The 13555-nt window shown below is 44.6% G+C and overlaps 1 protein-coding gene across 1 annotated transcript in view; it reads left to right on the top strand.

Annotated features, from left to right (window-relative positions):
- Positions 1-13555, top strand: part of NCF2 (neutrophil cytosolic factor 2) — a 43390-nt gene that overhangs the window by 21125 nt on the left and 8710 nt on the right. The window contains exons 6-11 of the mRNA XM_004372956.2: positions 3851-3910; positions 5324-5367; positions 7259-7400; positions 7601-7669; positions 8654-8729; positions 11528-11553. Of these exons, the coding sequence (XP_004373013.1) occupies positions 3851-3910; positions 5324-5367; positions 7259-7400; positions 7601-7669; positions 8654-8729; positions 11528-11553 (417 nt within the window). The remainder of the gene's footprint in view (positions 1-3850; positions 3911-5323; positions 5368-7258; positions 7401-7600; positions 7670-8653; positions 8730-11527; positions 11554-13555) is intronic.

The raw sequence follows: 13555 nt of genomic DNA, 5'->3' as shown, positions 1-13555 counted from the left end.
CCTTCCAGCCTGATCCTGGGCAAGAGCTAGAGGGTTACTCCCAAGATGCTGAGTCTTGAGGACTGTTGTTGTTGTCAGGTGCTTTCGAGTAGGTTTCGACTCATGGAGACCCTCTGTACAACAGAACAAAACCCTGCCTGGTCCTGCACCTTCCTCACAATAGTTGCTGTGTTTGAGCCCATTGTTGCAGCCACTGTGTCAATCCATCTTGTTGAGGGTCTTCCTCTTTTTCACTGACAGTCTACTTTACTAAGCACGATGTCCTCCGTCAGATACTGGTCCCTCTTGATAACATGTCCAAAGTCTGTGAAATGAAGTGTCAACATCCTCGCTTCTAAGGAGCACTCTGGCTGTACTTTTTCCAAGACAGATTTGTTCGTTCTTCTGATAGTCCATAGTATATTCAATATTCTTTGTCAACATCATAATTCAAAGGCATCAATTCTTCTTTGGTCTTCCTTATTCATTGTCCAGCTTTCCCATGCTTATGAGGCCATTAAAAACACCATGGCTTGATTCAGGCACACCTTAGTCCTCAAAGGGATATCTTTGCTTTTCAATACTTTAGGGACCAATTAATGCATTTTAGATGGCTGCTCACAAGCTTTTAAGACCTCAGATGCCGCTCACAAAGTGGGATGCAGAACATTTTCTTAATAAACTTTGTTATGCCAGTTGACCTAGATGTCCCCCAAGACCATTGTCCCCAGACCCCAGCCCAAGCTACTCTGCCCCTCAAAGTGGTTGTGTTCAGGAAACTTCTTAGTGTTTGCTTTAGTCCAGTTGTGCTGACTTCCCCTGTATTGTGTGTTGTCCTTCTCCTCTTCACTTTCAGCAAGCAAGGTTTTGTCATCTGCATATCACAGGTTGTTAGTGAATTTTCCTTCAATCCTGATGCTGCATTCTTCTTCATATAGTCCAGCTTCTCAGATTATTTGCTCAGCATACAGATTGAATAAGTATGGTGAAAGGCTATAAACTTTTCCTGATTTTAAACCATGCAGTATCCCCTTGTTCTGTTTCAACGACTGACTCTTGGTCTATGTAAAGTTCCTCATGAGCACAGTTAAGTGTTCTGGAATTCCCATTCTTCACAATGTTATCCATAATTTGTTATGATCCACACAGTTGAATGCCTTTGTATAGTCAATAAAACACAGGTAAACATCTTTCTGGTATTCTCTGGTTTCAGCCAGGATCCATCTGACATCAGCAATTCTATCCCTTGTTCCATGTCCTCTTCTGAATCTGGCTTGAATTTCTGGCAGTTCCTTATCGATGTACTGTTTCAACCACTTTTGAATTATCGTCAGCAAAATTTTACTTGCGTGTGATATTAATGATATTGTTCAATAATTTCCACATTCTGTTGGATCATCTTTGTTTGGAATGGGCACAAATATGGATCTCTTCCAATCAGTTGGCCAGGTAGCTGTCTTCCAAATTCCTTGGCATATACAAGTGAGCACCTCCAGTGCTGCATCCGTTTGTTGAAACATCTCACTTGGTAATCCGTCAATTCCTGGAGGCTTGTTTTTCACCATTCCCTTCAGTGCAGCTTGGACTTTTTCCTTCAGTACCACCAGTTCTTGATCATATGCTACCTCCTGAAATGGTTGAATGTTGACCAATTCTTTTTGGTACAGTGACTCTGTGTATCCCTTCCGTCTGCTTTTGATGTTTCCTGCGTCGTTCAATATTCTGCCTATAGACTCCTTCAAAATTGCAACTCAAGGCTTGAATTTTTTCTTCAGTTTTTTCAGCTTGAGCAATGCTGAGCGTGTTCTTCCCTTTTGGTTTTCTAACTCCAGATCTTTGCACATTTCATTATAATACTTCACTTTGTCTTCTCGATTTGCCCTTTGAAATCTTCTGTTCAGCTCTTTTACTTCATCATTTCTTCCATTTTCTTTAGCTGCTCTGTGTTCAAGAGTAAGTTTCAGAGTCTCTTCTGACATCCATTTTGGTCTTTTCTTTCTTTCCTGTCTTTTTAATGACCTCTTGCTTTCTTCATGTACGATGTCCATGATGTCATCCTACCACTCGTCTGGTCTTTGGTCATTAATGTTCAATGTGTCAAATCTATTCTTGAGATGGTCTCTAAATTCAGGTGGGATATACTCAAGGTCATACTTTGACTCTCATAGACTTGTTTTAATTTTCTTCAGCTTTAACTTGAACTTACATATGAACAATTGATGGTCTGTTCCACAGTCAGCCCCTGGCCTTGTTCTGAATGATGATATTAAGCTTCTCCATCATCTCTTTCCACAGATGTAGTCAGTCTGATTCCTGTGTATCCTATCTGGAAAAGTCCACGTGTATAGTAGCTGTTTATGTTGTTGAAAAAAGGTATTTGCAATGAAGAAGTTGTTGTCTTTCAAAATTCTGTCATGATATCTCAGGCATTGTTTCTATTACCAAGGCCAGATCTTCCAACTACTGATCCTTCTTCTTTGTTTCCAACTTTCATATTCCAATCTCCAGTAATTATCAATACATCTTGATTGCATGTTTGATTAATTTCAGACCGCAGAAGTTGGTAAGAATCTTCAATTCTTTCATCTTTGGTATTACTGGTTGGTGTGTAAGTTTGAAAAATAATGGTGTTAACTGGTCTTCCTTGTAGGCATATGGATATTATCCTATCACTGACAAAGTTGTATTTGAAATGTTCTTGAAATCTTGAAATATTCTTTTCGACAATGAATGCAATGCCATTCCTCTTCAATTTGTCATTCCCTGCAAAGTAGACCATATGATTGTCTGATTCAAAATGTCAAGACCAGTCCATCTCAGCTCACTAATACCTAGGATATCGATGTTTACGTGTTCCATTTCATTTTTTGACGACTTTCAATTTTCCTATAGTCGTACTTTGTACATTCCATGTTCTGATTATTAATGGATGTTTGCAGCTGTTTCTTCTAATTTTGTGTCCTGCTATGTCAGCAAATGAAGGTACCCAAAACTTGACTCCATCCACATTATTAAGCTTGACTCTACTTTGAGGAGGCAGCTCTTCCCCAGCCATATTTTGTGTGCCTTCCAACCTGAGGGGCTCATCTTCCAGCACTATATCAGACAAAGTTCTGCTGCTATTCATAAGGTTTTCACTGGCCAATTTTTTCAAGTAGACTGCCACGTCCTTCTTCCTAGTCTGTCTTAGTTTGGAAGCTCAGCTGAAACCTGTCCACTACGGGTGACCCTGATGGTATTTGAAATACCGGTGGCATAGCTTCCAATACCACAGCAACATGCATCTGACAAACTGACAGATGTGTGGGGCTAGGGGGGAAGACTGAGCCAATGGAAAAGAAAACATAGCTATGAAGAGTTCACTAAATGTGGAGAAGACATGTCAGGGAAAAGGGCCAGCAGGGGATCCTCTTGGCTTAACGCTCCTTGCAGTTTACTTCTCGGTGTTCTGAGGAGTCTCTCCCTACTTCTACAGTCTTATGATTAAACTGCTTTAACTGGACTCCTTCTGAAACCAGGTCTTAAATCCTTTCAAAAGTGGTCCAAAGTGAGTCAGCAGCCAGGAATATCCCTTCTAAAACTGCACTTGACTGGGACACATTTGAAGAGCTGGTGTTGCCTGCTGGCTGTGTAGCGTTTCAGTCACAGTAGCAGAGGCCAGGAGAACCTGGGTTAGTAGGGAGTGGGGGCAGGTACTTGTTTCTTCAGTTGCTGGAACTTCTAACCCCTAGGGTTAATAATCCAGTCCTTCGCCACTATCCACTTCTGGAATGCAATTCAAGTGAGAATGGACAGGGTATGAGAAAGGAGAGAATCTTCGGGAAAACCACAGAAACAGAGGAGCCCTTACACTCTCTTTTCTCAATTTCAGGTGGTGGCATCTGTGGTGGATCAAGACAGTTTCTCTGGGTTTGCCCCTCTGCAACCACAGGTGAGATAGCCCTGTCCTTCTCCTTGGATCTCGGTCTCCAGAGCTCTCCATGAATATTTGTGCTGAGCTGCCTTATTTTAAAGGCTCCTCTAACTGATCCTTGAATGCTTCTGAGGGTGTCTCCCTGCCTGTTCTCAGTGCCAGGCTCCATGGCTGTCAGGGGAATAAGGCAGGTTCAGGCTTAACCTCAAGTGCTCTGAAACCAACCCTCCTGCTCCCCCAAAAATACCAGTCTTCACTTCTCTATGTTCTAAGAGAAAGTCTGTTTATTATCTCTCCTGAAGTCTTGACCATTCTCTCAGAAAATTGAAATGCAAGCTATCAAAGTCTTTTCATGAAGCTTCTTCTTGGCCACGGGCTAGTAGGGGCATCCTGTGGGGCATGAGACCATGGGGTCTCCTCACTCCCCCCATCTGCGTGTGTTGCAGGGGACTCCCTCAGGAACACAGGCTGGGCTCCCAGAATGAACAATTTTCCTCCCCAACTGGGCTCAGAGAGACGGTCCCAGATGGACTGGATGACAATGGGTCTAGAAATATGAAGGCAGAGCTTCCTTGAGAAGGGAAGAGAGTAAAGCAGGCTGAGGAAAATATAAGCTCTGTTGCAACAGATCCATGATAGGCAAGACTGTTGTTGGTCAGCGCTAACAGAGGGAGGGTTTTCCGGCCACAGACACCTACACACCATGTCTGCACTCATGCTGTTCACACCCAGAGTGATAGCCCGCCAGGGTCAGGATGATGACTGCTGACCCAGGATACCACCAACCCCGGGGACCTGGAGGGTGGGAAGAGCCAAGAGGGATAGGAGAGCCAGCATCAAGATTCCTTGGTCTCTTTCTTTACAATAAGTTTGAAGAAAGCCTTGCGGAGATTACTTGGGCTTTGGTTCAACTGGAAGACTACAAGAGGGGAAACCAGTCCAGATAACTGGACTTTATGATACTCAGTGTAGGATAGGAAACATCCATTGGAAAGGAGATCCATGCCTGGTCAGTGAATCCAGAGTTCGTTTTAAATACCCAGAAGTATGTTGCGACATAGCACACATTAATTATAGAACAGAGCTTTTAGAAACTGTCCTAGCAAAGGGACAAAGCTCAAGGTCAGCGGCACTCCTGTGGTACTGTTTGCTCTCTGACTGCTAAACTTCTCCAGAAACCAGGTCTGGCTCAAGATTAATTGCTGTGCTGGTGAAACCTGTGCCCAGGGAGCTGGGGGGAGGTGTTGTTTTCCAGTGTTCAGTCGGGGCACCCTGTGCCCTCTCCCTAGACAGTGTTCTGATCCAGCCAGAAATGCATTCTTTGATTTTCTGGTCTGGAAGAATGCTCACATTACCATTAACAGTCTGTTCTCTGTCTCCCTGCCTCCCTCACTGCCGTTCCCTTCTTCATTTCTCCGGAATGTTCAATAGGCAGCTGAGCCTCCACCCAGACCCAAAACCCCAGAGATCTTCAGGTAAGTTAGAGCCAATATGCAGAATATCCCAGTTCCAAGTCTGAATTGTTGGCAGTAACGGGAGTGAAGAAGATGCAGCCAAGGTCAGGGTCTAAATCCTGTGGGATTTTCCTGGATGTAAGGCTCCTTCTGTTAGCAAGGTTAGAATGATATAGTAGGGATAGGTATCTTTTTTTTTTTTTAACTTGTATTAATTTTTTTATTGTTGTGAAAATATATATAACACAACATCTGCCAGCTCAACATTTTTCAGGTATACCACTTAGTGATAATAATTACATCAATCATGCTGTACAACCACCACCATAAACAGAAAGTCACTTCTTCCTAAACAATGTAGGAATGGGAGACTTGACTATGGTGGGACTGACTCCTGGGACCCGCCTACACCCACACGGTGTCCTTGTGTGTGTCAACGGATGTCAACGTGCACAGTCACCCATGTAGTGAGGGATTTTTGCTGAAATGTAGCAATGTTCCATGGAAGACAGTCACCCAGGGCTGGGATGCTGATCTGAGGATCAGAGGTCAGTTCTCTGAAGAGGGGGCAGCCAGTGCTCTCTAGGCAAGAGGGCAGAGAGTGGGAAGCTAGAATGGCGTTCCCTTTCCAGTGTGGGTGGTTTTCACTCCCTGTTGGCACATGTTTTTTGAAGAAGAGGAAAGACTCAAGAAAAATAAGTCATTCTTCTGTAAGATGAAAAGCAAATAGTGACAGCTTTAAGAACTTCCTCTAAGTAAGGAAGCACGCCTATACTCCTTATCCAATAATGGAGGTTAAAAATGTGAAAAAGAAAATGCCAAAACACTTCACTACTTATAGTCCCAAGCATCTACAAAAAACGAGGAGACTGGATGAGCTCATTCCTACGCGCCTGTCAGCTGGAGGAGTCTGTAGTTCCTGCTTAAATAGACGCTATGTTTGGAAACAAAAGGAAGGGCTGAGGGGAAAGTAACAAAGTTGGGAGAGAGGTGCAGCAAGTCTAGGGTGGATGGAGGGGGCATGAAACCCAAATACACTGGGCAGCCTTGAAGCCGGCCTCTCAGTAACACATTCCCAAGTGGCACAAATGGACACCCCAGAGCTTTGAAGACTAAAGTAGGCTTTGAGGAACTGACAAAGGAAAAATACACTGCATATCACACAGCAAGCCACCCTCAGAATCCTCCTCACACGTCTCTCTCGCTCTCCATCCCTTTCACCCTACCCTGGCCCCATCCGATGCTGGCTTTAGATCATTTCACTCCTCTCCCACTTGAAATCCTTGGGTGGTGCAAACAGTGTTGTTAACAGAAAGGTTGGAGATTCAAGTCTACCCAGAGGCACTTTAGAAGAAAGGGCTAGCGATCTACTGAAAAATTAGCTACTGAAAACTCTGTGGAGCACAGTTCTACTCTGACACACGTGGGGACACCAGGATTTGGGGTCGACTCGATGACAACCAGTTTTTGTTGCTTTTTGGTTCTACCACTTATCTCTCCAGTTGGCCCTCAGGTCTGACTTCCACCTTGTGCTGTTCTCCTGGCCAACTCTCACCTGATCCAGCCCAGCTCGGAGAGCTGACCAAGCACACCCGGAACCTTCCTTCTCAGAAGGGAAGGGAGGGCAAGGATTGCAAAGCTCTGTTATGTAGAATTGTGTTTGTGTTGTTTCTTTTGTTCTTGTCCCACTGTGAATATGATTGTGGAGCACGTTCAAATGCAGTGTCTTACCTCATCCCCCCAGAGCCTGGGGCAGGCAGGCACCCTGCTCAGGGTCACATAGGCAGTTAGATGGCAGAGGGAGCCTGGAGCTGAGTCTCCTGGCCCCAAGTCCATAGTGCCTGTTCCATAGCATCATGTGAGGGGATATGGTCAAGGCTAAGCGCAGGATCCCGTGTCTGATCCCCTGCAGGGCTCTGGAAGGGGAGGCTCACCGTGTGCGGTTTCAGTTTGTACCTGAGACACCAGAGGAGCTCCAGGTCATGCCAGGGAACATCGTCTTTGTCTTGAAGAAGGGGAATGATAACTGGGCCACGGTCATGTTCAACGGGCAGGTATGCAGTGGGTCAGCGGCTGGTGCTATAGGCATAGGGCCCTGGCAGCCAGAGGCAGACCCCTCGGAGGAACAGTATCTGCCACCTGGTTTGCAGAGCAGCTGAGTCTTGCTTTTGTTTTTTACCCCCACTGCTCCTGGTGACCTGGGGCTGCCCGTGGTATAAGTTATTTTTCCCTAATTCTATGATTTGCATTGCAGAAGGGGCTTGTTCCCTGCAACTACCTTGAACCCATTGAGCTGCGGATCCATCCTCAGCAGCAGCCCCAGGTAATGTAGTGTCAAGGCCTGGTCCATTTCCCCCCATTGACAGACCTCTCCCTGGGGGCAGAAGAGCAGTGTGGAAGAGGCACTGTCACCAGCACTGAATAAGGACTCACTCACCCTGGGCCCACCTCAAGCTGGCTGCCCAGAGCTGAGGAATGAGGGCAAAAACCCAGATGTGCTGAGTGGAGGCATCTGCAGGACCCTCCTGGTCAGGGGTGACCTGGACCCAAAGCCTACAGCATAGGGGGCTAGGTCTTCCCAGATGAGTGCTCCTCACCTGGGAGAAGAGCAGTCAGTGTGTTGGCAGGTGTAATGCCACTGCAAAAAAGAAAAAAAGAGATCTGCTTTAGTGCATTCAATCAGAGTGGGCCTTGGCAAGCACTGCTTCTGAAGCTGCTATGCCCCTTCCCTCCCCGTCAGAGGTCTGCCCTTCTGCCAGGCCTGGTATGTGGTCTTTGTGGGGACCTGAGCAGCCATGTAAACTGTCTTATGGCAGTGGAGTCTGTTTCCCTCTAGAATGTACAATGAATTGTACTCTAATATGTGGGGTTGGCCCTCCCTGGTCAGAGTCACGATATCTGGATGCCTTGGAGAGTTTAAAAAGCCACACAGTTGGGAGGTGGAATTATTCCTTTGAAGGGGAAAGAGATGTGCCCTCCGCTGCTATGACAAGAGCTCAATGCCCTACCCCATTCTCCAGCAGATTTCCAATATGGCTGAAAGGGGTGATGAGGTGGCAAGAAGGGCGTTTTAGTTGGGGTTTTAGGATTCTTATTTCAACTATGATTTCTATTTTCACCAGGCCAACTCTGCTTCCCCTTTTACCAACACGCTCCTTAGCCTTCCCTGAATGCTACTACCGCCCTGACTTTTAGGAAAGCATTTGCATCTGGCTCCTTTCCATGGGGGTCTACTGGGCTCCCCCTACCCTCACTTGAGAACTTCGTCTGAATAAAGGTTCTGACCATTTCTTCCTGTCACCTCCAGGAGGAAACCTCTCCAGAGTCTGACATCCCTGCTCCTCCCAGTTCCAGTGCTCCAGGAAAACCCCAGCTGTCACCAGGTTAGTGGTCCTGGAGCAACATCCCAGGCCTGGGGCACAGGAGTACTCAGGCTGCTTCCTGGCAGAGTTGTTCTCTCAGCCTCCCAGGAGATTCCCGTTTCCTCTCCCCACAGCGTGCCGCTCAGTTTGTGACCACACAGCCCCACAGCTCCCTCGCTCCTGCACCAATCTCTGATACAAAGTGTATTAGGTAGATGCCTTCCCTAGAACACCCTGGGATTCAGGGCTTGGGGGAATGTAGCTGGTGCACTAGGTGCTGGTTTCTGGGGCTGTGTCTCAACCCAAATAGTCACCAAACCCCTCAGTTGTTAAGCACGGAAACCAGGAAGAAAGGTTGAAGTAACTGCATATGTTCACCTATAGGGGAATGGGGTGACTGCTTTCAGATGTCTGAGGAGCTGTATCTGGAAAAGAAACCTGCTCTTCAGAGTCTTGAGGGATAGACAAAGGACTCACGGCAGATGTGTTAGGGAGATTTTCTCTCAATAACAATCTTCCTGATGTGGAGAGGGGGATGGCTTGGGAAGTGTCTTAGTTACCTAGTGCTGCTATAACAGAAATATCACCAGTGGGTGGCTTTAACAAACAGAAATTTATTTTCTCACAGTTTAGGAAGCTAGATGTCCGAAATCAGGGTGCCGGCTCTAGGGAAGTCTTTCCCTCTCTGTCGGCTCTGGGAGAGGGTGCTTGTCTCTTTAGCTTCTATTCCTTGGCTCCTTGATGATCTTCTTGTGGCACGGCATCTATCTTCCCCCATCTCTGCTCGCTTGCTTGTTTAACCTCTTTTATATCTCAAAAGAGATTAAGACACACCCTACACTAATACTGTCTCATTAACATAACAAAGAAAACCCATTCCCAAATAGGATTATAACACAGGTGTAGGGGATAGGATTTACAGCACATATTTGGGGGGAAATAATTCAATCCATAACAGAATGTAACAGTTCTTTGTCACAAGTGCAGTCTAAGCATGCTCTGGATAGCCACTTGGTAGAGATGCACTGAATAGGTGGTTTGTCTAGATTCTAAATCAATGCTCCCCATGCCCACCTGACCGTCAGAGTCATCTGGGTGCTCCCCTCTCATTTTTATTTTGAAAAATGTTGAACCTACAGAAAAGTTGAAAGTATAGCACAATAATCACCAGAATACCTTTTACCTAAATTCATCAATTGCTAACATTTTGTACCTTGTGCTTTTTTCACCCCTTTTACACACACACACACACACACACACACACACAGAGCCTTGGCACAGTGGTTAAGAGCTACAGCTGCTGACCAAAAGGTTGGTAGTTCCAATCCACCAGCCGCTCCTTGGAAACCCTATGGGTAGTTCTGCTCTGTCCTATAGGGTCGCTATTAGTTGGAATCAACTCGATGGCAATGGGTTTTTTTTTTATATATACACATACATATACATTCATCCATATGAGGGAGCCCTGGTGGTGCAGTGGTTAAGTACTCAGCTGCTAACCAAAAGGTTGGCGGTTCAACCTACCAGGCACTCCACAAGAGAAAGATGTGGCAGTCTGCTTCTGTAAACATTACAGCCTTGGAAACCCCATGGGGCAGTTCTACTCTGTCACGCCGGCTCACTATGAGTCAGAATCGACTCAACAGCACACAACTATATATGTATGTATATATATATGTATGTGTATATATATGTATATATATTGCTATTTATTGAAATAGTGTATCTAGACTAGTGTATATATATTTGTATATATATATATACACAAACATATATACATATATACACTAGTCTCTCTCTACACATATAACTTATTTTCAGGTGGCTCAGCAAAGAAAAAATAGTATATATAGTATATAAATACTATATATACAGAATTATATATATACAAATTTTTTTCTTTGCGGAGCCACTTGAAAACAAGCTGCAAATATCATGGTACTTTACCCTGAACACTTCAGCATGTACCTCCTAAGAACAAGGACACACTCCTGCCTAACCACATACAACTGCCATATACCATGTATCTAAGACATTTGGCATTAATATAATATTATGTAATATATATTCCATATTCAAATTTCTACAACCACACCCCAAAACAGCCTTGATAGCTTTTTTTAAAAAATTTTTCTGCCCAGGAGCTAATCAAGGATCACTTATTAATGTAGGAAGGTTTTAAGAATACAGATTCCTAGGCCTTGGATTCTGATTTTTAGGACTCGAATGGGGCTTGGGAATCTGTATTTTTAGAAAAAAAACTTTCCAAGTGATTCTGATGATCAGCTGAGTTTGAAATCAGTGGTCTTTTTTGATCATGCACTCCCTATAGTAAATACCTTTACACATACTTCTGTATAAAATACCTGCATGTTGCTATGTTAATATATTATGTATATTAGAAAACATACACAAAAGGAAAGGATGAAGTAAAAATAAATGGTCTAATATTTCTTCTTGTGGCCCTGTGGCTTATCTTGCACACCCTACTTCTTATTGCTTTGGAGTCCATTGGTTTAACTGACCACCAAGTCCCTCCCAATCATGTGGATTGGTGATGATGCAATGGTCCTTTGATAATGACCTATAAGCTCCAAGAAGCAGAGACTGGATTCCTTCATGTGCTCATGGCGTTGCCCTTCTTGCTTCCCCAGAGTGAGATTCCCCCACAGTTTATTAAGATTAATAACCACCCCAGAGAATAACCATAAGAAACTGTGTCCCCTGCTCTAAGAGATTTCATTCGGTGTATGCTGGGGCTCGCCAAGAGTGTTCATTCACCATCATCTTTTGCTTTACTCCCTACCTTCTCCTTTTAGGTCAGAAACAAAGAGAAGAGCCAAAGGTAACAATTTTTTCCTTGTTCTAAGTAGTATGTGATGGACGAGCTTGGGCTATCCTCTGTGGGGAGGTCTCTCTGGATTACAGAAGAGTCCCTAACGGAGGGTAGAGCCAGTTGCCACCATACACAGAACCCATGGGTTGGGGACCTCAAGAGGTGGATTATCCAATAGGCAAGGTAAGCATGTTGCCTACCTTGCTTACCAGATCATCTATAGTGAATAATTTCACCATATCAAAGATTCTGTTTCTAGGTAAGGCTAGTATCTGTCTCTCTCCCAAAACCACAGCACCTTCCTACAGAATCAAAGCCTTTTTTCAAATTTAGAGTCCCTGACAGGGGCAGATAACCCAGTAAGCAAGGTAGGCATGGGCTTACTTGTGTGCTTACTAATCTGTAGTGACCAATTTCTCATCTTTGATGTGGTGAAACCCATGTGAAATTGGTCACTACAGATTAGTAAGTAAGCACGAGCAAGCCCATGCTTACCTTGCTTATTGAGTAATCTGCCCCTGGGAACCCCTCAACTTCCTCTCTACTCCCGCACTCCCATGCACACATTTCCCACTTGTCAGTAGTTGGTGGGCCAGATCTCTTTCAGTAGGAAATCCTGCCCAAGTAAGCGTTGGACTAGAGGACTTCTGAAGGCCCTACCCTTGACGAGATGGACTGACACAGTGGCTGCAACAGTGGGCTCAAACATAGCAACGATTTTGAGGATGGCACAGGACCGGACAGTGTTTCGTTCTGTTGTACACAGGCTCTCTATGAGTCAGAAGCAACTCTATGGCACCTAACAACAACAACAACAAATATATATATATATAAACAACATATACATGCACACACACACACATATATATACATAAACTAAATGCATTGCAGTTGAGTCAATTCCGACTCAAGGCAACCCTATAGGACAGAGTAGAACTGCCCCATAGGGTTTCCAAGGAGTGGCTGCTGGATTCAAACTGCTGCCCTTTTGGTTAGCAGCCATAGCCCTTAACCACTGCACCACTAGGGCTCTAGATAGATAGATTAGATGGATAAGATAGATAGACAGACAGATAGATGTTGTTGTTAGGTGCCAGGGAATTGATTCTGACTCACAGTGACCGTATGTACAACAGAACAAAACACTACCTAGGCCTGTGCCATCCTCATAATTGTTGCTATGTTTGAGCCCATTGTTGCAGCCCCTGTGTCAGTCCCTCTCATTGAGGGTCTTCCTCTTTTTTGCTGACCCTCTACTTTACCAAACATGATGTCCTTCTCCAGAGACTGATCCCTCCTGATAACATGTCCAAAGTATGTGAGACAAAGTCCCTTCTAAGGAGCACTCTGGCTGCACTTCTTCCAAGAGAGATTTGTTCCTTCTTCTGGCAGTCTACAGTATATTCAATATTCTTGGCCAACACCATAATTCAGAGGCATCAGTTCTTCTTTGGTCTTCCTTATTCATTGTCCAGCTTTAGCATGCATATGAGGCGATTAGAAATATCATGGCTTGGGTCAGGAGCACCTTAGTTCTTAAAGTGACATCTTTACTTTTCAACACTTTAAAGAGGTCTTTTGCAGCAGATTTGCCCAATGCAATACATCATTTGATTTCTTGACTACTGCTTCCATAGGTGTTGTTTGTGGATCCAAGTAAAATGAAATCCTTGACAACTTCAATATTTTCTCTGTTTATCATGATGTTGCTTATTAGTCGACTTGTGAGGATTTTTGTTTACTTTGTGTTGAGGTGTGGAGCCCTCGTGGCACAGTGGTTAAGAGCTCAGCTGCTAACCAGAAGTTCAGCAGTTCAAATCCACCAGGCGCTCCTTGGAAACCCTATAGGCCAGTTCTACTCTGTCCTGTAGGGTCGCTATGAGTCGAAATCAACTTGATGGCAACGGGTTTTGTTTTTGATTTTTATGTTGAGGTGTAACCCATACTGAAGGCTGTAGTCTTTGATCTTCATCAGTAAGTGCTTCAAGTCCTCTTCACTTTCAGCAAGCAA

This window comes from Trichechus manatus, unplaced genomic scaffold, assembly GCF_000243295.1.
Source record: "Trichechus manatus latirostris isolate Lorelei unplaced genomic scaffold, TriManLat1.0 scaffold00021, whole genome shotgun sequence".
Classification (NCBI taxonomy): Eukaryota; Metazoa; Chordata; class Mammalia; order Sirenia; family Trichechidae; genus Trichechus; species Trichechus manatus.
The sequence above is the reverse complement of the archived record's forward strand: the minus strand, read 5'-3'. Positions and strand labels throughout refer to the sequence as shown.